The sequence below is a fragment of the Falco rusticolus genome, chromosome Z, assembly GCF_015220075.1.
Source record: "Falco rusticolus isolate bFalRus1 chromosome Z, bFalRus1.pri, whole genome shotgun sequence".
NCBI classification, from domain to species: domain Eukaryota; kingdom Metazoa; phylum Chordata; class Aves; order Falconiformes; family Falconidae; genus Falco; species Falco rusticolus.
Genome location: NC_051210.1, coordinates 37,830,307 through 37,854,941, shown reverse-complemented (window position 1 = coordinate 37,854,941; position 24,635 = coordinate 37,830,307). Strand labels below are relative to the sequence as shown.

General features: G+C 39.1%; 1 protein-coding gene across 1 annotated transcript in view; it reads right to left on the bottom strand.

Moving 5' to 3' along the window:
- LOC119141422 (hippocampus abundant transcript-like protein 1) overlaps positions 1-17,437 on the bottom strand; it is a 31,762-nt gene extending 14,325 nt beyond the window's left edge. The window contains exons 1-5 of the mRNA XM_037373755.1: positions 17,151-17,437; positions 6,374-6,469; positions 3,803-3,865; positions 1,427-1,554; positions 402-516 (exon numbers count right to left, since the gene is read on the bottom strand). Of these exons, the coding sequence (XP_037229652.1) occupies positions 402-516; positions 1,427-1,554; positions 3,803-3,865; positions 6,374-6,469; positions 17,151-17,354 (606 nt within the window). The 5' untranslated portion in view covers positions 17,355-17,437. The remainder of the gene's footprint in view (positions 1-401; positions 517-1,426; positions 1,555-3,802; positions 3,866-6,373; positions 6,470-17,150) is intronic.
- Positions 17,438-24,635: the final 7,198 nt, after the last annotated feature.

The window sequence follows — 24,635 nt, the reverse complement described above, 5'->3', positions numbered from 1 at the left end:
CAGAAAAAGCCATTCCATATTAAAAAGAATTCATGTAAACTAAAAGTGCAATTTACAGGTGGGTGGGAAAATATGCCAGATCAAGTGTTAAATAACTTGCATTGCCTTTAACAACATTTCTTGTTCCGACTGTGAAACTTAAAATATGTTTTGTTACACATGCCCTCTATGCAGGTAAAGTCATCAAATTCTTACTCTGTTCCTATAAGCACAGAGCAGTCTGTGCAGCAGTAAAAAGTCTAAATTAGATTTCCCAAATTCTAACGCAGTGACTTGACGCACAGTTCATTGCTTTCTCTATCAACCTCATTACATTAATTAGGAAACAATCTGTGCATCAAAACACAAGTTCAATATGAAGGTCATAATCTGACCTTTTCATCAAGTTTAGCGTCTCTTACCAGTCCGTAGGCTGTAATTCTTTCATGTTCTTGTGTTACATCAGCTACATAGGCAAATATTACAGAAAAGGTAACAGAGAAGATTCCAGATACTGAAATCATAGCGAAGTACCACCTAATGATTTAAAAGCAACAATTAGAAAGTTTAAGCTAAGACCTCTTTCTTTTCTCCTACTAATCAAGCAAGTTTGTATTTAAGCTATGAGTAGTGTTCCTCAAGAACTAGCAGAGCTTTACTGGAGATTTAAGTCTCACTTAAATATTGGAAAATGGAATTTTATTTTTTTATATTTAATTATTTTAACTTTTATATTCTACTGTTTACATCAGCCTAAAAGAAGAAATGGCCCCTTCAGGCCATGGTATCTATACATTTTCACACTCTCAAAAAGCTGAAGCAAGTTTAAGTTATAAAAAAGGAACTACGTTAGAACTCAGTTTCTCAACCAGTTAAGGAATAAACTATCATATATAATGCTTTGGAAGCCGAACTCTGCACACACAAGGTTCTTTTGTAATCCTCCCAAGTTTCACAATGAATGTAAATGAAACTGAAACCAAGTCAATTCCACTCAGTTAAGACTCCAAAGTTGCCTAATCAAAGAGTTAAAAGATCTCATTTGCAGCAATTATATTTTTCTGTGGTCTCATTTGCAGCAATTATATTTTTCCGTGGTCAGTAGACTCTAAGGGTCATTTAGCTTTAAAAATATGTTTTATTACAGCACTATCGGTCCTCAGAGGGAAAAATGTTAACAGCTGAGGTTAAAACTGAGTTAGGGCTACCAAAAATTTGCAATTACTGTTGTACTTGTGTGAATGGAATGTGATTTAGTTATTGTATAATTTCTACTTATAAGATACACAGTTTTAATGCCTCTTAAACAGAAAACTCCTGAATAATGCAATCACATCTTGAAAGGAAAACTGCTTCCCTTTTATTATCCTCCCACTTCCCGAAACCACTCCTCTGATTGAATTTCTGCTGTACTGAGCAGCTCACTACTGCAGTCTGTACCACTTACCACGGACTTATTCTCATTAATGGAATTGGGGCACAGGTGAAGAAAACTGTAAGAAGAAGGAAAGATTTTCTTCCCCATGCATCTGATAAAGCACCTATTAGCGGAGCACTGAGAAAGGACAAAAATCCCTGTGACACAAGAAAAACAATATGTCTATACTTACATTTCCAAGTTTCACTTTAACCACAATATAAAAAAGTACCAAAAATTGCAATTTGATTTGAAATTAAACATAGAAGTGTTGATAACAAACTGTACACAAATTCTCCTACAGTCTACTTTTCTGTGATTCTGATGTATTGTTTCAAATTATTAAACTTGAGTGCATTAAAAAGGCATACGTTTTTTCAAGATCAATTTGATTCAATACAGAACTACTACAGACTGCAAAATCTTCTTAAAAATCTACAGTCTAGTTTCACAAAAGACATCTTCTCAGCCTCTAACACGAGACCAGTGTTAGGTCCCAAACCCAAATTCCCCTCTAACTTGGACTGTCCTTAAGTTTTCAGTAATCTAACTGTTCTCTGAAACAAATTAAACAGAACACCTACGGCTTTCAGTATACTAGATATTGATCATGTACATGACATTTGTACATTGCAAGAACTATGAGGGCCGTTTCAGCAAGCCTGACAACTTGAGATAGTGGAACATACCAATATTCCGGTGGCAGAAGTCAGATGTATAGGCACAACTGTCATGCAATAAACCGACTAAGGATCAAATACTACATTTTTCAGCATTTCACAAAGTCCTAAAATCTAGGCCTCAAATCTGTTTTGTATTACACAGAAGAATTAATGTAAGTACAGTCTTTCACAGGTTTAACTCTAAAACCTCCTGAACAGATGCATCTTCCTTCTAACTAGTATACTGTTCTCTCATCAATTCAACTCTGTCACAAGTCCAAACATTAGTAAATACATGGCTCTGTAAGCACCTCAATACACTGGAAGTCCACTCCAACTAACTTTAGCTAACGAAATATTTGCTATTATAAACACCAGACAAGTTTAACATGTGTACAGACTACTGTACTAAATCACTATTCTGCCAAATCCCAATAAACAACCCTGATTCCAATGATCTCAAAGTAAATTCAGAGCAAAAGCTATAAAGCCAGATCACCGGATCCTAGGAAAGTTAAGACATCTTACTCAGCTGAAACTGTTTTTGCTCCTTAAGAGTCAGATTTCAGTAGAATATGAACTAACACATTCTGCTGTCAACTGAAACACTTTTGATGTTTCATAAACAGCACTTTAAGAAAATACTGGACACTGAAGTCCAAGCTCACGCCATGCTCCCCTGTTTATTACACCTATTAGAGCAATACATACATTAAGATCATGGTGTATCAATGCACTCTTTTACATATATGCCCTGTAGAAAATATATGGGGAACCTTCCATTCACTACTTATATTTTACACTGCACTGTGAAGGAACAGAGTTGAAAGAAAACAGGAAGAGGAACATGAACTCTGTTTTTCTAAGAGAACAATGCAAACTCATTCTTTCAGTCTGAGACATCCTGACATGCCCAGTGCATGGTGTTCTGCCAATCCACCATGGAAGATATTGACAGCAAGTCCATCTAAAATATGTGATGTACTTCAACTAAAAACAACACTTCAGATTTTGTTACAGAATACAAAGTTAAATACATTTCTGGGTGCTATAAATTAATTTAGTCATAAGTTACACTCCGTGCTTTGAAGACTCTCAGTAAGACAGCTAGCAAAGAAGAGAGTTTCAAGTTTTACTTACGTTACAGAAATTTGGCAAGCTTTTTTTGTGGCAACAATCCAGCATGACCACTGTGTGAATGCAGTGGTATAAGTAAGTTATAAGCTGCTCTGAACATATTCACTATCACAGAACGCTCAAATTTTGATTAAAAGACGACCAGGAAGACAAAAAATAAACCACCCTGATGAAAATTAGCTTTTATACTATGTCTCGGACAAAATCACAGCATTTGTAAGAGCTACATTTTTTATCTTAATAGTATCATCATGGCTGCATTAATCTGCTTTTGATATAAACCATCTGACATTAGGAAGCAGATATTAAAAACCTACCACAATTCTCGGAAGGATCCTTATCAAGATTACAATAGCTACAACTGGTACCTATTCAGATGAGAGGATTTTAAACTTCTGAGAAATATTCCACTTGTTTCAAGATGCTACCATTTTGCAGCAAAACTTGAACTGTGCCCAAGAACACAACCATTACAATGACAAAATGTTTTAAGAATTACTTACATTCTCAGTGCTTTTTATGTTCTTACAGAGAATGCAGGAGAGACAAATTACAATATAGGAACATACAGAATATTTAGGTCACACGTTTAAAAAAAATACCTTACCTTAACACCTTGAATAAGACCATTCATCAAAAATGTATGATGGGAAAATGTTTCATGTAAGACCTGACAGGGGAAAAAAACATTATTTGAATCAGGACAGACATGAGAAAATTGGTTTAAAGTTTGAATATTATTTGTACAAGAGGATAGCTCTACCAGGACTTGTTAAAAAGGTTATCTTCACTCAGAGTTATACCCTTATTTATTTTCATAAGAAAATATTGTCAAGGTTTAATATCAATGTATTGGCATAAATCCCTCTGCTGGCACAAACTACACTGTACTGTGGAGACTGTTTGGTGTGGGTACTTGTTCAAAACAGGGTTCAACATAAGGAAAAAGCATTTCCATGTGGTACAAATTACAGAATTCTTGAGATATATAATAACTTCAAAAAGCTGACTCTATCATTGTTACCAATTATGAGTGAAAATGAGATTCAGCTAACTTACTCCATCAAGAAAAGAAACAGTGCTATATTCACAACTGCCCAAAACACTGTTCAAACTGCTGTTAAACAAATTGCAGATATTCAATACTCATACCATTATAAACACTTCTGGGAAACAAGTAGATGCTTAAAAATACTATTAACAGTTCTGAGCATTTCACGTATGCTTTAAGTCCAGCTATGAATTCATGTAAGTGCCTTACCAGCAGTCTCAATTCAAGGGCAAGCAAGTTAATCTACACTAAACAGATTTACCACAAATGTAAAAGACAGTTAAAAGGATTCGTAGGTGCTACTATGTCAATTAAAAAAGTTACTGCAATGATCGGAGCCTGTATGCACACACACTTCAAAATAATTTGCTGTTGTTATCTATAAATACCAACAGCTGCAGAAATTATTTATATGCATATTGACAAAGCCACTAGCCTGAAGAAACACAATACCTGTGTCACCAAAAAGTATCCGCATTGTTTTCCAAGAATGACTGAGATCCTCAAATCATAGGTTTAATAAAAGTGGTTGTTCCTATGTTAACTACTGGTCAGATAATTCTGCTTATTTACACCCCTTCCTCCTTTTGGTCTCATGTTCTGTTTAGGTATTTAAACCAATTCTGCACCTGTTTGACCACTGATTTTATGGTATGAATGGAGAAAGTATCAAACCAGATTTGAAATTATTTAAAACAAACAGCAGCCTTTCAGTGTATGCAAAGCTGATTACAAATAAAGATGATCACCTCAAGAACACTGAAGTCATCTACACGTCTCTGAGATGTTACACCATTACTGTAACTCAGTGCTTTAAACTGTTTTCAGTCCAATGCAACAGCCTCTTATTCAAGTACTCAAGACCACATGAGAGGGACACAGCATTCAAAGCACAAGACATTGAAGACCACATCTGTACTGAATCCACATACTTCAGTCAAAACAAGAATTTAGCTTTACAATAGAAGCATTTCAGAACACTCCTATTAGACCTAGCACAATGATAAATACTAATTTCAAGAACTAACATTTCAGCTGCATGTGACTAACAATAGAAATTCATATGGAACTATTTCAATTGGAATACACTATTGAAGAACTACTGAAGAACCCCTCTAACACAGTTTTAATAAAGTGGAGGGCTTTTTTAAAGACTACTGTTTGGACATTATCCCTTTAAAAGAGAACTGGCAAGCCTGGGCGACTTACAAGTTGTGCATTTTGCTTAAGAAAAAAAAACCAAACTCTGTAAGCTTCCCTATATGTTGACACTGGCAAGACAGCATGAAAGGATGGTCATTTAGTGAGACATCTACTTCAAGGAAGGCTGTTAACATGGTTTTCATTATTAAGTTACATTACCAAGGTCAGTGATTCTCTTTAGGAAGGTTAGACAAACCCCTTTCAACAGTTATGTAGATGATTTTCTTTGGATTTTGGGGAAGGAAAATTATCAACTCCAAGGTCTTTCAATCCCTTGCTTGTCATGTGTTCAAAATGCTCTATTATCTGATGAAAAAGTGAACTATCACATTTTGATGACTTCAGTTAAGTCAGGCCTGATTTCAGTAAGACCAATGTCCTCAGATGAAAGACTTCATACCCTATTACCAAACACTCAAATTATCTATTTGTCTGGAAAACTGCATTTCAGATTAAATACTTATAAAATCTAATTCTTACATGAAAGCCTTTATGTTTTACTTCCAACTACATGCTGACAAAACAGCCAGCCTACAACAGCATACAAAGATTACTATGAAATGTATAGTTTATTCAGTTGTTATGACTGGAAGATGAATTGAACTATGAAGGCTTAAAAAAGCCAGAGTTTCCAGAGACACTTTCATCTATACACTAAACTGATCTTACTCTAAAAGGCAAATAAAAGCTAAAGAGTAGTACAGTGTACTGCTAATTTATTTTTCACTATCTTTTAGTGTTTCAGCAGTTCATATCTCAGCTGCAGTACACTACTATTGGGCAATGCTGAATGTTAAGATTCCTGGAATTCAGTTAATGAGGTAAGCAGGAAATGTAAAATAAATTAAAACCCCTGATCTCTAGGAATTAGAAAAATAACTTTTGTCATCATTGCTCAGCTGTCATCTTGGCAGTAATACTTACCGTTAGCATTGGAGTTGTCAAGAGTCCCCAAGCAAAGAATTCTAGAAATATGACCACCACCGCATGGTATACACTTGGCCGGCCAATACCTTGTTGCTAAGAAAGAAAAACACACACAGTTGTTGTACATATCCAGTTTGTTACATGTGCAAAGATCTCTTACAAATGTATTTTGAGCACAGCCAGCTTTCAGGATGACCTACTACCAAGCCCCTGGGAACAGTAACAAGCCAAACAAGGGTGGAGAACAGTTATTACGAAACTACTAAAAATCTCTAGGGCACTTGAGAGAGTTTGTTCCCTCAAACTCTTGCTGACTGAAGAGAACTGTTTTCCCCATGCCTGACATTGCCCTGTACTGTTCTCACCTCCAGTGGGGCATTTAGGCTTCCTCCCTCATAAGCACTAATCACAACCCTTCCACTGCAGCGTGACAAACCATGCTAACTCTCCCTACTAACCTCCACAAGTGGCAACAGAACATATCTGCTTTACGAAAATCACATCACTGTTCCAACAAAGCTGTGACAATGCACACGATCAGAATAACATCCATTTTTCTATTTGAAAGTGCCAAAGCATGAGAAAGGAAGGGGTAGCTTATGCCATCTGTACAACTGCTTTCTGTGGACAGGTGATAAATTGATTTCATGCTTGTATGTGCCCATGGACTAGAGATCCAGGAGCTATGCTACTGGTCAACAAGTAATCCCAGGAAGAATTAACAAACTACAGAAGAGCTCGTGATGCTGTGAAACTGCTGCTGTTCAAGATCCAAGGACAGGATCCCAGATGAGAGATCTGGAATTGTTGTTTCGATGAACCAGGCAGAACCCTTGGGTAATGCACATTTAAGCAGCTTCTGCTTTCTTCCATTTCTGTGCCCCTTGCCACAGTAGCTCTTCTACAAATTTTCTGGGTTCTAAAATTACCCTTTTCCTTATCACTTGTCCTGTAGAAAATACTTTTTCAATGCTTCTAGCCAATCCAAAGCCATTACACTCCCACAGGACTGGGAGTTCTTAGAAAGGAACAGTACAACGCTTTCACCTGGTATGGCCATACATACCTGAACTTTATCCAAAATATAAAAGTATACATCTTGTGTACATTACGCAAGCTACTAATGCAGGATTCTGTTGCAGAGACATAATCTAGTACAAGTATCAACCAGACTGTGTCATTTCAGCAGGTGGAGAGTAAGGAGAAAACGGAACTCAGAGTCTCCCACTGAACCAAAAGAAGTCAAGACAGCCTATGATAAAGGTAGAGCAGAGACGCATTCAGTGTTTCTCTCCTGCTCAGTAACTTTCACCTAGATTGGCAGGAATTACAGGTTTAGAAAACACTTGTATTACAAGATTCATTTAAGCTAACTGCCTATAGTAAAGATTTTTAAAGAAATCCCTACTGCCTGCACTGCTTAAGTGCTCAGATCTCTAACAGTATTTAAATATTTCAGAGTTCATCAAAACCTGTAGCAAAAAGTCACCCAGACAAGCATTTTTTCTACCTAATAAGATTCAAACAATTTTCTACATTGCAGCTTGCTTCAAAACTTGAGGACTTGAAGAAAACAGTTCTTTTTCTCCTGGAAAATAATACGATAACATCATAGATCAAATAGTATCTCTGGGAGGCTGATAATTTCAAGCATTTTTAATATTTCTCTATAGGTTACCATGCAATTTTAAATCTCTAAATAGCAAAGATTCTGGAGACTGGGGGTGGGGAGGAGCAGAACTTCCTTATCTAAGATCTAAGAAGTCCGCAAGTACTTCTACATAATGTAACAGGGTAACAATTTCAGGAGTATTTTTTTGCCAAGATGTATGTCACTCTGACTAGCACTTAACACTGATTACACTGAACTCTGAGGTCCCCTTCCACAACAGTTTCCTCTGGAACAGGCATACACCTCCAGTTTGCGTTCAGCAAACATTTCTAATGACACTAAAAATGAAGTTTTGAAGTGTTTGGGGGTTTTTGTTATGTTTTTATTACATGTAAATTTGATCTGAGATTTACCAGAAAGATGATGTAAATGCATACTCCAAAAGACATGCATAAGTTCGTTTTTTTACTCAGAAGTCATTTCAAAACTACTGTTTTTTGCTGTACTACCCCTAAATGAGTATTTACTCCAGATTAAAATAGTCTTCAAATGATTTCTGGCAGTATCACACAACTTAAAAATAGTTGCACTGAACTACTGAAAAGAAGAAATCTCTGTGGGCTTTCAGATTCAAGACATGACCTGGAAAAGTAGAATTTAAATCCTGAAAGGAACATTCACCTGTTAAAATGAAGTCAAGTATTCCACATCAGACATACTAATAGCTACCTATGATCCCCATAGACTCTAGTTGATGATTTTCAGTTTTCTTTACAGAGCCCTAAATGTCTAGATTAATTCAAGAACAATTATGCAAATGGCTGTACTAGGAAAGTAAAATCATGCAAACAGGAAAATTCAATGACATCATCCAATGGACTTCTGAATGCCCATCTTTTCTGTAGGTCCTAAAAACTCTTACAACAAAAGCTTTCAAATTTTTAATCAAGCATCAGGTTATTTTCAAGAAAGGAAAACAGCTTATGATTGATCACATACACAGCCTGGACCACTGATGAAAAAGCAGTAAAAACTCTTTACTCATTTTGAAATCAAAGAGCTTTCTAAAAACACTTCACACTTGTTTTTAAGATGAAGCTACTCCACAAGTAATGTCTGGCTCATTTCTACACTGAGAAAGTGCTTTGCAACAGAACGCAACTGCATGAAATTTGTACAAAGAATGAAGTTGAGACACACATGCAAAAAATCATTATAAACTTGAAGCACAAAGAGCTTTAGGCTCCCTGCACTAGACAAAATGAGAACAAGCTACTAAATTATTTATGGTTAAAAAGATTTAAATACAATTTCAGAAATAGCGCAGATAGGGTCAACAAACAAGTTGCTTTCATTATTAAAAATTAAGTGCCCTCAGGAAAGTCTTAAAACCTGTTATGGGCTTATTTTCTATCCACACAGACCTTCATATGACAGTCCAGCGTGTGGGCTGAGAAACTACATATGAACATTACAATTGCTTTCAAACGCAGCTGCTGGTCAAGCTGTTACTTGCATAATCAATACAAGCAAAACATTACGTAATCTCAAATGCTTAACAATAAAAGTTTAAGGTTATCATTATAAAACCTGAAGCCCTAGAACTTCTGACAAAATATCTACTATTTCTCCAGTTTTACAGTTCTGCTCCTTCTGTGCTTCTTTTCACCTATACCCAGTTCTAACAATCACTTTTTCTTCTGGCTTTATTGGAGGCAGAATAAACCCAAAAGTTAATCTGAAGATAAGAGGGAGAACTACTCGGATGTAATACAAACTGTTGTGTTCCTTTAAAGCAGAACACAGCTGTTGAACATTAATAAACCAATGAGAAGATGTGAAGGTCATAAACCCAGCTGGCAAGAACTGGTCACAGAAAAGGGGAAAAAACTGCAATGTAGTGTCAGTAAGAATACCGTTATCTTAGACAATCTGAAGGAGCACTAGTGCAATTCACCCTAATACACTCCACAAGATGACACAATTTTAAAGCCAGTTCCAGATCTCCAGAGCAAAGCTAGAATTCACAGCATTCATTTATTCACACAATTTTTAGGTAACTATCTGTTAATTCAAACCTATAATTTAACAATTAAAATTGTTCAAATGGCTGCAAAAGCACCTCAACATCCAAATTCAAACATGCTTAACTGTTTGTTTCCCTTAAGCAATGTGCTTATTTCATTACAAAACTACTTCTCACTGTTCTAAACCCAAAGTCTTCCAGAGTGACTTCTCAAACTTTTAACATTTTGATGACTGCCAATATAGTCCTGCTAGGCAGATTAAGAAACAGACTCAATTGGATAAACGCAGCATGCTTTTTTCTTCCCATGAGGGTGATGCAGCAGAGCCCATTACCCACAGAGCTGGACACATGTTCTCTGTCCTCAGAGGTTTTCAACACCCAACTGGAAAAGCCCCAGGCAACCTGCTCAGGCCTCACAGCTGATCCTGCCCTGAGGAGGAAGCTACCTCCCCAGATTACCTTTCCAGTTGAAGAACCCCATTATATCTCACACAGATGACAACTGAACTCAAGCTGAACTTCTGAAGAGACAATCACAGAAACTTGCCTTCCCCACCACCCCCACCAGCCTCCTCCAGGAAATTACTTCCCACAAGGCAGTCGGGTGTCTCAGTAGAGCCTAAGAACAAGCTAGCTCCTTGTTCTTCTTCCACTACAGGGGCAACTTTGCAAACAGCACTCACTGTCCTTCTATGGTATGTAAACCAACAGTGATGTGCATGAAGAGTTTTCTTACTTTCTTTTAAAAAAACACCTACAGCAATATTCTCCCCCTACAAAAATTACTTGCTACATGTTTTTACACAACCACCTGTACGGCAATCTACTGTGTCAACTCTCATATTTTCAAGAAAACTATGAACTGAACTAATAGAATCAGTAAAACATTTTCAGAAACATGCTTTCACGTATGAATCATTCAGACCTTAAGTTCATGCCAAATTATAAAGCACATTCCCCTTCGACATTTATTTTCACTGCAGTTTTCTCAGTTTCCCCCCCAAAATTCAGCCATTTCAAATGCAAGCTTTTCCTGATCTGCTTTACTACATCACTGTTTAATTATTTTAGCTTATTCTGGCATAAATATTATGCTACCAATACATCTCACTATGTTATGGATGCTCTTTTCTCTGCATGTATTACCCAGGTAGCTCTCTAGGTATATTGCATGTTTGCAATACTGCATACTGCCCCTTCTAGTGCCTTCTAACTTCCATTTTCAAGCTGAAGTATTTAGAAACCACCTTAATGCCAATTGTTCCCCATAAATGCCCCATTTGCTGGAACCAGCAAAAATTCACTCAAGTGCAAAAAGCATCCTGAAGACCTTAGCTGCCTTTGTCACTAGAAGCAAACACCAAGTGATTATGTGTACAAACCCCAGTCCATGACATGTAATTTGAACACACAGCAAAAATACTCCCAGCGAAAGTGCTTTCCAATCCATCACAGCCTTTAGCATTTTATTTGTGCCTTGTGAGCTGGAATAGAAATCATAACCAATTCTGCTTACACGTGGTCCAAACTTGGATTCATTTACAAAAGAAATACCTTAAGCAGATCTGTATCTGGACACCAAGACTGTGATGCACTCTACCAAGAAAAAGCTAGGCTAAATCATATTCTACAGGTCTAGAGTATCAGAACCACAACTCATTCAAAACGGAAAAGCCTGAACAGATTTTGCAAAGAGATACTGTGCCTTTTTTGTAAAGAGAAATTGTGCCTTAAGAAACCTGGAGTTCTCAAAAGAATGTGTATGGATAAAGACCACGTTAATAAGCCTTCTGAAAATTCAAGTAAATCTACTCAAAGGCCTGACCAAAGGCTCTTAAAGCAAGCAGAAAAGGGTATAAACTCTTCACAGGAATTTAAAAAAATAGTAAAAAAGAAAAAACAAAAGCAGCAGGATTAATTAAAAAAACTTAAATTTTCACGGCAGCAGGAAGTTACCAGATGTGTCCCAGTCTTCTGTCCTAGTGCCTATACAGTTCAACATATTCATAACTGAACTGTACAAAGGTTGCAAGCAAAGTGACAAAGTTCACTGATGGCAAAACACAATTCACATTATGGAAGCTAGAAAGCAGTGGTGAAGAGCATCAGAAGTTGATGGAATTGGTAAAACTGATTAAATGGCAGATTAATTTTAATGTAGATAAATTTAACCACTGCAAACATGAAAAAAAACAGTTTTAAATTCACATACAGGACGACTACTACTTAGGAATGTGAACACAGAGAAAACAGTTCCATGAAAGACACCACTTTAGCATTCAGCAGTGGCTTACAGAAGCGTATTCAAAAATACATCAGATTAAGAAAAATTATCATTGTAATACTGTGTAAACATGTGATGTGCCTGCCTTGTTAACCTCTGCTTCTGGTCTTGTAACCATTTTTATTAGATCTATGTAAAAAGCCTCCCTCTTAACCCATGACTGCTTGTTTTGTTCAGAAGCTTCAAGCAATACACACTGTTGAATAGCCTATTTCACAGAAGCATGAGGCCTACAGAAGGACAAAGAACACTGCCAAAGGTAGGGAGGAAATCTGAGGTAGGTTTCTCCAAGCTGCAGTCGAAACATCTGCAGAAAGATACAACTGGGATTTATTTAATTTGGAGTGCCATGAAAGCTGTGAAGAAAATTGCCACCGTCTTCTCATACTAAAATACAGGAAAATAAGCAGCACCTGAGGCAGCAAGTTTAAATCGCACGGCACTTCACACAATTTACTCTCAGGGTCTAAAATGTCTTGCCAAATCATTCTTCTGTCGGGAACACATTCCTGTTTAAGTTTAAACTGGACAAGCTTACCATGCAGGAATCTTCTGAGGGGCGTAAAACACCATTTCTGGTTCAGTCTCTGAGGCTGAGGCCATCAAGGGTAGGAAGAGCATCCAAGAGAACAATCACCATATGCCCTCCCACATTCTGAAAGCTCAGCTTTAGACAGTACTGCATTGTCTAATTAAACTACTTTTTACAGAGATAATATATAACCAGTGTATTACACTACACCACACTGCAGGCTGAAGTTTTCACCCTAAAATGTAGAAAGACATAGGACACTGAGAAGTTCCTCTAAAAAGCACAGACTCTTAGTTAATTCACATGCTTTTCCATGAGGTAGATAATTACTCAAGCTCATCGCCCAGTAGTTAAGTTTGGAACTTCAATACTAAAATATCAACTCTTATTTATATAATTAAGTTTCTATTGCTCTAGCCAAGCACGCTTTTCTCTGGACACACAAACCTTCCAAATTGCTAGAACCTGGAGGATCAGTAACAGCAAACTCAGAAGAGTAGAAGTGCCCTCTCAGCATGAATATAAGCAGCTAGTAACTCCCGGTAATGGTTCACAGTTCAGACTCAGTGTTAATTTAATGTGATGGGAAGAATCAGAATGACATTGGCAACCTTGAGAAGGCAACACTGCTCATCTCCAATTATTCAAATTTAAGAGGAAAATTAATTTTTGTGTGTGAGAAAACAGTGCTCCACAAAGGATTAAATACCCAAACTGCACACTGAACACTGTGCCTACTACTAGCAATTCAATTTAAATCCTACAAGCAAGAAATTTAAGAAACCAGCTTACTAGACTGAAAGCTGTTTTAATAGTGTCTCATTAAAATTTAATCATGCTTAAATTAATTTTTTAATTCTTTTTAATTAACTTAAAATACCATACAGTATTTTTTATGAAGTATTAAAACCAAAAATGCTATCAGTAAGGGTAAAAAACTGTAATTTGGGGGGTATATAGCAGTTGTGCTTTGCTGTGTAGAACAGTTAATGAATAAAGGCTAATAAACTTCTGAAATGTACAGTTTTAACCTTCAGATTACTTTCATTATTTTTCTAAAAAACACAGATGTCTTGGACGAGGCATTTTATAGTTTCCTAGAACATGAAACCAACGTATGGTTAATTCCCAAAAAGGTATCTATGTGTATTTTCTTCTGAGATACCCCATTTCTGGACTTCTCCCATAAAACCACTTTATTTAGGCAGTACAGCACTTCATTTTGCTAAAAAGCTTCCTTTGTGTGGCATTATTCTACTGACAAAAGGTTGCATAGAAATGAAGTACGTGGTATGAGTATTCTGAATGTCACGCTAAGTTTTATACTACCAGAGCTCATAATTCAGATGGAACAAGATTGCATAACCAGTAACAAAATGTTCACAGCATCATTTACTTCAATTTCTCAAGCTCACTGAAATCTGGTATTACAGCCAAACTGCTTTAATTCCAGTGGAACTTACTTAAACATACTATTGTTCTTAGTAGTTTTGAGCCAGTAACTCAATTCATTAAAAAAATCACTCATTCAGCATTTATATTTTAGTTCTTCAATTCAGTGAAACCAATGCATTCAACAGGGTCAAATTAGTTACAGATCAATCAAAAACTAGAAGCTTGTTATTTGCAAGCTGCAGGAGTAGAGAGAAAGCCTTGCGCAACCTGACAGACTTGGTCATACTCTTCCACCTGTCCTACTGATCTGATGTGACAAAAGAATCAGAATAAAAATTAAAACATCCTTCACAGACCAAAGCAGCAGCTCACCAAATTTCCATTTATTTACTTCTTCAGCAGCAGCCTAAAGGGCAAGCTTCCACTTTCAAATGCCAGGGACACACTCCCACTGACATCAAAGAGAATCTCTACAATTAAATCTACAGCTATGATCCAGGCCCTCATATTTTAGTTTTACTAAGCTCTTCCAATAAAGTCTAGGCAGACAGAGTTCTAGCAATATGACAGCCACATGAGAGTCACAGGGAGGTGTAGGAACTGCAATAACAAAGTAGGAAGCAGACTGTTCAGTCAAAAACTGTGAAGCAGACCCTAAGCTGATGCAAGTATAATTGTACTACTCCTACACCAATGTATAGAAGGTAAGGCTAGACCCCCAAGTCTTTCTCTCTTGTAGGAGATGCATTACAGGCACACAAAGTCCCTTAAGGGCACAACTAGGAAGGAGGGGGCAAAAAAACACCCAAGAAGCAAAAGCTGAGAATTTTATAAATTAAGAACTTATGTCATTTAGAAGCTAAATTTTCAGACTGATAAACCAGCATACTTTAAGTACTGAAAAGCATTATTTTAATTCTTAATCTGACTTTAACAAGCATTCCACGATTAATACAAAAAAAACCAACACAAAACAGGTAAGCGCCTGTGTCAGTTACGGATTTATTTTCCACCTGAGTTTTACTCTTCTTCAAAAAATAAAAAAATGAAAGTCCCCAGATTTTTAAAAAAATTATCCACCTGTAGTCTCCATTTCCTACCCCTTGTTCATATTTAAATGTATCTGGTTTTCTTCTATATAATGACATCATCCATGCTGATAAAACCGAAAGCTTACATTTCTTAACTAGTAAGTCAATGGGCCTCTTCTACAGTTACTTTCCTATTCTCACTTCAGACCTCTTTTGACTTCAGACCAGGTTACCGCATCATACATCTCTAGAGTCCAAAATGGTAGCTGCTGTACACAAACCTGGAATAGCAAATATATCATAAAGCAGACATCCATAGCACTTCTTGAAGGAGTCCAACCTGCTTCTTGAAAAACATAACCATTTCTAAAAGAGAATTGAAAGACTCAAATACAGAAGTGGTCAGTTACAAGAAGTGTGAAGCAGTCACTTTGGAATTAACTTATATAAAATAACTTATTTAATTAATGAATTCCACATAACTTTTTTTTTCCTCTTCTCTGGATTAATCATGTATTAAAAGTATCTTAACACCTTCATCAGCAATGAGTAAGAGACAACCTACTGATATCAATTATTTTTTTACATTCTTGAGCTCTAGCCATGGTATCACACTAATACTACACTATTAATGCTCAGCTAAATATATTACCAGTTCATTCACTTCATATTAACATAACACAGTAAACTGTCCTCTCTCCAGTAGCAGATCTGTGGGAAAGTAAGTGACTGGCTTCGCACATATTGACTCCCTGAAACAAACTTAACATTGTTCTAAAATTTTTTGGCATAAGCAATGCTTACAGCGTATCTAATTTTGTGTGAAAATTATCATTAAAAACATTATTCAGGAATACCCAAACATGAACATAGTCTAAAAAACTATTAACAGCTAGTGTCAGGTTGCAAATAAAATTTACGTTATTTCAATCTGCCAAAAGAGATTTATCACAGCAAGACGTTGCCTAGTTTTGCATCTGTAGCACTTCAAAAACTGTCAATGACTGGATCACCTGTTCTGTTACTGTGTGCATTCCCTGGGTTCCTCTACTCCCATTTCATACCCTGGACTCACCGGCAACAAAACGGGATGGCTTGTATCATCTCAGTCCGGGCCATCCTGCCTGCAGCAAGTCACCTGTCCCCACCTACTGCAGAAAGCTCAGGAGGTGTTATCTCAGATCTGGCTTTAAGGCATCCAGTGAGCACACACGTACAAAGGGAAAAGCTTAAGTCACTGTAAGCACGTTTCTCTAGAAGTAGTTACACGCACCACTGCCACACTTAGGAACACAACCCTCCTGCAGACGCTTTCAAGTGAGTGCACGGACCACTCCCTTCCAACTCCTTTTATTTGCATAAGGACATCTTAATATATAATGTAGTGGGAAGAGATGAAACAGAACGAGCTTAGTTATTAAAGCTGCATGATAACTCTGCAGGTTAGGTTCGCCAAGAGGCGCCTCCCAGAACTCTGGAACCTCGGATTTACATACGTTTAAAGAAAACTTGTCTACAACCACCTGCTTACCGGAGTCGCCTCTGCCCGAGGCAAACTAGTAACGAATGCCCTGGGGCTGGCAGAGACCTGGCGCTGACAGGGAGGAGGCGCGGCCGGCGGGACGCTCAGGGCCTGCCCGGCCCGAGGTGCCGCCAGCCGCTGCCAGCGGAGCCCGCCACCCCACCGCACCTCTACTTCCAGCGGGCTCCCAGGGCCCTCTGGGGCCCCGCGGGCCGCGCCGGGGGCAGCTGGGCGCTCAACGCCGGGAGGCGAGGCGGGCGCTGGCAGCCACGGGCCGCCCGGCCCTGCTGGCACCGCGGCGGCGCCCCCCGGGCCTGCGGCGCCCGCCCGCCGCCGAGCACACCGACCCCAGTCCCGCCCCGCACTCACCGCGCCGCCACCGCCCACCTTCAGGCCGACCCTCTTCACCAGCATGATGCAGCCCCCCCGCTTGGCGCCGCCGCTTTCCCTCGGCGGCGGCAGCGGCGCCGCCGCCGCCGCCACCTCCTCCTCCTCCTCTTCTTCTTCCTCCTCCTCCTGCCCCCCCTCTCCCTGCCGGGCCGGAGCCGCCGGCGGCTCCGGCTCGGGGCTCATCTCGCTCCCACCATCCTCCCGGATCGCCCGGGCCGGACGAGCGGTGGGGGCGGTGCGGGCTGAGGCTGGCTCCCGCCCCCGCCCCCGCCTCCGCCGCGCCGCCTGGGCGGGGCGCCGCCGTCGGGGTCACGTGACCGCGTGGCCCGCCCCTGCGCTCCGCCGACCCGCTGCCGGCCGGCCGGAAGCCGCGCGCCCGCCCCTCCGGCGGGTTCGAAGGGAGGCGCGCGTGGCGCGGCCCGTAACGGCTGAGGCGCCGCCGGCTGCCCCGCCCCGCCCCGCCCCGCCCCGCCCCGCCCCGCCCCGCCCCGCCTGCCCCACAGGGGCGCGCCCGGCGAGGGCTGCCGGCCTCCCCGTGAGAAGTGACCCTCTTCCCACTTAGCGCCCTGAGTGGCTTCAGTAAGACTTACGGCCCCCTCGGCCCTTCGCCACCGGGTGAGTGCGATGGCGAGCTCGTTTTCCTGTCACTGAAGCGCTACGGGGCCAGCCGGTTGTCACATGTGGGACTGCATACCTCTGAGCTCGCCAGATGTGCATGAACAGAGTGCTTGGAGGTAACGCAGCGCTGACAGAGAAGGCTGTGGTTACTAACGGACCATTAAATACCAACCGAGCAGGCCCGTCCAGCCTGGGTTGTGCGCCAGAGAGGTCAAAGCGTCCGTGTGGCCGACGCCGAGAGGTTTCCGTCCTGCAGACACTTCCGTCACGATGTGTTGTTACTGGGGTCAAGTCACGATGTGTTGTTACTGGGGTCAAGCCGTTGTCTCGCTAAGTACCGAGCTGTTTGCAGGATCAGTAGTTTTCCCTTTGCTGGAATAATAAATGTTAGTTTAAAATGCTGTTTTCTATTTCCTGTGTATCTGTTTTGTCACTGTATTACAAGCTAGATACTTTATAGCACACAGTGAAATTTGCCTTCTGTGGTATGTTTGCAATTTAACAATTTGTTCTTTCAGCAAAGTAGCATGCGTTGACTTGAAAGCATTCCCCTGTATGACCTTTCTTTGAAGCCCTTTTGTTTAAAGTAGACCTCAACATTTTAAGAGGAACAGAGATTCATAGAATCATTTAGGTTGGAAAAGACTTTGAGATCAAGTCCAACTCTTAACCCAGGACTGCCAAGTCCATCACTAAACTAACTGGACACTATGAAGTAAACAGATACTGAAGATTAGAATTCTTATGTAGAGATTAGGAGATCCACAAATATTCTTTAAAACTACTTTTCCTAGCCTGCCCAAGCCAATTGTGTGTAGAATTTCATGTTTGCTTTCCACTTTTTATGTTCTGGTAACCTAGAAGCTCTTATGAAACCTTTCATTTCTTCAAAAGTAGTCACCACTATGAAATGTAGTTACATTTTTTTCTCCTTTGAAGACTCAACCATTTTTCCGTTTAATTGAAAACCAAGGGACTTAATCCCTTACAGTTTTCAATGTTTTGGGTTGTTTTTTTTTTTGATTACCAGGCTGCAAAATACTGAGACCTTTTTTAATTCAAACAGCTTCCTCAGTTAGAAAGGTATGAATTTATAACCTTAATATGTCAGCTTTTGTAGGTAGACAGGTTTCTGGCCCCCATATCAGGTTCGCATAAAAAATATTGCTTGGAATCATCATTGTACTTTGAAAAAGTCCGTGTTAAAATATTCACATATATCACTGAAGTGTTTAATTCAATTCATATACAAATCAACAGAAACTCTTCCATCAACTTTTATGGCAGTTTATTCAGACTTGATAGACAGCTACCAGTAATTTTATGGCAATATGTCCTTATTATGTAAAGAATTTTAAGTGTGAAGAGTTTTGTTCACATGCTGAGCTAGGTATATAATATTTATGAAGAACCAGTTAACCAAATAACTGGAAGCAAAAAGAAAGAATAAATACTCAGTTTATGAAGAGATGCTACTAGTACAGTTTGTCTCAGTTCTGTGCTGTATGCTTTTTAGACTAAAGCAATATTTTTAAGCCATCTGGAGGGGGGATTAGTAACGAAGATACAAAGTTTATTGCAGAATGCTACTCAGCATGATGAAAACAATGAAGAATTGTAGAACAATAAATGAGTCAAAGCTAAAATGTCTGCTGAAAGTGTTGATGAAAGAAGGTCATCTAGGGGAAAAGAATTCTGATTAGTCATTGGGTTTATAGGTCTCTGAATTAGCTATTTCTACTTAGGAAAGATAGTAGAAACTGTATAGGTAGTTTTCTGAATGCTCAGAAGTGGTTAGAAAGGAAAACAAATTAAAAAAATATTAGGGGGTAACTAGATGAGAAAAAAGCTTAAAATACTATGTCAACTTATCATGAATCCATGAAGTCTGCATGCCATTCTTACCCCCTTCGCAAAAAGGAAGTAACACACAGACAGACACACACACACACAAGTAGCATGTGGAGACCCATAAAAACCTGACTGGTGTGGAGAAAGTGTCTGTCATCATTACTTTATACTCTCTGAGTGCAGGAAGAGGAGCTACTAAATGGAATGATCAGGTAAAAAGTATAAAACAAACAGAAGCAAGTGGTTTTCCAGGCAAATTGTCATTAAATCATGAAACTCATTTCCATAGGATACTTTGGTTCAAAAGTACAAGTGGTTTAAAAGGGAATGACACAAATTTGTGGAATAAAACTCCATTAAGGGCTATTAAACTTTCTAAAGTCCTAAGCTGCTGGCTGCATGAAAGTGGTTGAGTTAGTTGGAAGATCCTTCTGCTGTTGCTCATATTTTTCACTTTCTCCATAAACATACACTTATGTCTCTGAACCAGGATAGATGGAAGTTTGGTGTAGCTCTGCATATCTGCTCTTTTATTTTAAGGCTTGAGTCTTGGCAGTCTTACAGACTCCAAGTCTTTGAAGCAGAAACCACAATAGCACTGTCCGACCAACTTTGCAAGTATCCAGCAGCTGGTCTGACATAAGTATAACTGCCCCATTTGTGTCATCAGGTGTATACTCTCTAGAAAATTGATGGTAATTTGTCTGTCAGTGCTAATAACCGTTATTACTGATCAAAGAAATACCGAAGATTACAGAATCATTTCAATGCAGAAAGTGATGTCATTGGTTGGGCCCAGCTTAAGCACAGGCAGAACTTGAGAAAGTGATTCCTGCAGCTTGTAGAGTGCTCTGTCTTGGCAGGGTGCTGATGAAGATCCTCTTACTCAGTGAGGTGTTAATAAAAACTTGAAGACGCCTGCCAATGAAGCCATAGTGTGTGGAAGGAGTGGGCCAGCTCATTCTGCAGGGTTGCCTTAGTTTCTACATTTGGTCTGAGCTATGTGTTACAATCATAAGAGCTATAGGTATTGTGGACCAGAAACACCCTCCATGTTCTCCTTACTCCATACATCACAGTTCCTGGTGAGAAGATTTTAGGACTGACTAGCCATCTTTCCTGTTCAATTGCTTTGTTATTAAAGGCAAAAGGAACAAAACCAGTGGAATGTGCTCATACTGCCATTTAGCTGTGTGCACTGCCAGAATTCATTACTGCTTTGCTCAAATTCATGATAGCCTAGTCCCCAACATTCACTACAGTAAGATTGTTTTCTTTTATGGTCTTGGGCCCCCTTGTAATTTATTAATTTCCTCTGACCGCAGACAGCTTTGAAAGAAATCAGTAAAGTACTACAGAGACCATTGACTGACACTACTTCTTCCCTGTACTTTTCTAGCTATAATAGCATACATCTCATAAAACTAGATACTTAACTTTTTTTTTTTTTCCCCACAGTGTTACACTAAGCCTTTTCAGAGCTCATCCAGATAATACAGTAGATGGTTCCCTGCATGCGTCCACTCTTGTTGCTGAGAAAGTAACAATAACGGTAGCAAAGATAGTATACTTTAAGGAGAAATCTGGTGCAGGCAAAACCTGGGAATCTGCCACTTCTATTTGATGGTCTTTACTAACACAGAATACTCAGAGTGAGAAACAGGTCAAATCCTATCAGCTATTAAAAAGGAGTCCCACTAGATGGGGTTATAGTTTCAAAGGAAGAGTATTTTCTAATCTGGTTTAACAACAGGCATTTTGTTGCTTGTTGCAGTGTTCAGGTTATCTACACAATTCTATGCAATTAAAATGTATTGTCCTTATCTCTTCAGTAAACTGGTAGATTTTTTTGACCATTCTTAGATTCAGCACAAGCTCTTGTAGCTTTTTTCTGAGTAAATCTTGATGTGTTTGGGGCACTATGGCCACTATTCATAGATTTCAGTGGCTGAAAGTCTGTTACTTTTTAGGGTTTTTTCTTCTTTGTCCCTAGCACTATTGCAGTACCATTTCATACACTACCATACAACAATTACAGAAAAAAACTTGGGCACAAGTCATTTAAATTTGGAATTAGTAGCATCATCATTTCTGTAATCTATGAACTTTTTGAAACTGCAGTTTCATTTGTTTATTCATTTTTATAAAGGAAGACTGGTTAGCACAGGGGTGCCCTGTGACTGGGTTCAAATTCTCCTGAAGGCAAATACTAAATAATTACATTGTATGTAAGTAATAATTATGTTCTTAGATCCTTGTTACTGCTCAGTTTTGAAAGAAGTTTCTCAAACGAGAATTAATCAAATGTACTAATAACTAAAAGGAAGAATGCATACACACAAATCCAATGAAAATTAATTGAGATCAACAGGCAAAATTAATTTCTGACATTGCCTAGTTTGTGACTATTTAAAAACTTATATTAATAAAATATATTAATTATATTAATAGTCTCATACCATGTTTGTTGTTATTATGCTTAACACACTTTCATTCCTACATCAATTTCATTAATAGTCACAGTAATGCCTTTGCATTTTACACTTTAAGAATGATGGCAGAAATCTCAAGGTCCTCCTTATTGTAATGAAGTTAATTGAATTTGGTTAGTTCTGTATCACTTTTATCTATGATTTTTAATACAAAGGATAACAAATGAAGTTAGCTTTTAAAATCCCATAAAAAGAAAAAAAAAAAAAATCGGGAGAACTGGACAAGGACAGAAACACAGGGAAATTAAAAGTATCCTAGTGATAACATCAAATATTGTGTCTTCCAGTAAGAGGTACTAGAAAATCAAGCAACTTTTAAAAAATTATCTAACACTTATCAGAACTCCATTTTCAAAAGTGATTTGAGACCTCCCTTCCCTAGCCATAGTATGAGTTGTAATTTAGTTCAAATTCTGAGGATGGAATTTCTGACAACATTGAACCTACAGATAGTCAGTCATTACACTATGAGTGAAAACAGCAGGTACAACAGGTAAGTAGAATACGGAGTGAAGGAAAAGCAAAAAATAATAAAAGAGGGGTTTATTACTTCACTTTCAGCTCACTGAGTCTCAATTTTTAAACTTTCCTTTTTATCAGAAAAAGATTTCTAGCTTGGGAGCTGTCAGAAGTACTGTCATTGACTGTATGAAACAGTAACAAGCATAATAAATATACAAAGGTGAATCCTTTTCTTCAAGGTTCTTTAGGTGAAATGAGTTCATTAATACATTTCCAAGCATTCTTGCTGAACTTAATACATATTTTCCGTCATTGTTCAAAGATGGCATTAGCAAGTGGAAAATGGATTACAGCAGAGCTCATTGGAGATCATCCAGTCCCAAGATATATTCTGCTAATGTACCTGTTGCTTGCTGGATGTCTTCCAATTGCATCTGTGTATTACTTGATAATTCAACTTTAATGAGACTTTTGCTTGTGTTGCAACATTTGCTTGACCCATGAATAAAAAATTCATATTATATGAACTTGTTTGCTTGACCTGTAAATAAGAAATTCGTATTATATGAGCTTGTACTTACCATTTTTATTTCTTCTCTGTGCTTGAAACATGGCATTATCTAAAAGTCACTTGGCCCTCGTATTGTAGTAAGTTGTGATTTTGAACTTTTGCAGTTATTTTTTAGGTCAAGCATTTAGTAAAGTTATTGCACAGTTAAGGAGTTTGATCATGTTTTGATCAAAATCTGGTTTTGTTTCAAAACTTTATCTGCTCCTACCACTACTCAGGAGCACTTACATAGTGAAATAATGTATAGGTACACAACTAAAATAGCCTTAATTGTCTAAGCCATTTCTATAGTGATTTGTTTTCCTTCTGAATGAAGAATCCTGTAGCCACATAGTATTTTACTTTATTGGTTGCAGCAAAATAGCTTTACTAGCCTTCAAGAAAATTAAGTTCAGGAAAAATAGGTTACTGAGTCAGAAATTTGTATTTATAAACTTTTCATTCTGTAATAAATTTCACACAAAAATGTGGGTGCTGCAGAGCTGTTTTTCTCCACAGCTCTGGGAACCTTCCAGCTGCCTGTAGGACCATAGCACTGTCACAGGGTACTAGATAAAGTGTAGAAGTACAGGATAATATGTTTCTTTATGGTTTGGTCAATATCCTTGCAGAAAGTTGCAGCATTCCTTGGCTGAGTAGCAGAGGAAGAAGAGGACAGAAGTGTGCCAAGGTCTGCACATGCACCTGTTTAGTGCTGCAACTGTCAAAGACGGGAGAACCACCAACTGAAGCAGCCACCCTCTGTTGCCACCAGTAGCCCCTGCCCTCCTCCTAGGGCTCTTCCAGTCTCATAGGAAAGCTGTCCATTACGTGCCTACCTGATGGCCAGGAGACACCAATGCTGGAGCAACCATGCTGGCCACCACAAGCATTCTATGCAATCTGGTATGGCTGCTACCTCCCTGGGGCTAGTAACAGGAGCTGAGACCCAGGGTACACAGTGAAAAAAGGCACACAGTTCCCTTTGCCCATGGCTTTGGGGATATTCCAGCTGCCTGTGAGACCATCATGGAGCAGGAGTTGGTGCTGCCTTACCTGTACTGTAGGACTGTTGGCAATGGTGCAGCTCAGTAGCAGAGGAGGGAGATGACAGGAGCGTACTGTGGTCAGGTCATTTCCCCATCTGCACATCCAACTGCAGCAGAAAGCAGCCAGCCTCCACCACCACAGGGAGCCCCTGCCCCTGTGCACTGCACTCGCTTCCCCGCTGCACCTGCCTGCTCATAGTTTTTTCCACCAGCGTTCTGCTGAGTTGTACATGGCCACTCCATCACTACGGCTAGTGCCAGCACCTTGGCCCCAGGGTACCTCAGTAAGAAAGGGCAGAAAGCCCCTTTTCCCATGGCTTTGGGGAGCTTCCAGATCACTGTAAGAACACAGTGGAGTAGGGGTTGGTGCTGCCTTATCTGTCCTGTAGAACGTGCAGTTGTACAGCTCATTGGCAGAGAAAAGGACAGGAGTGCTCCATGG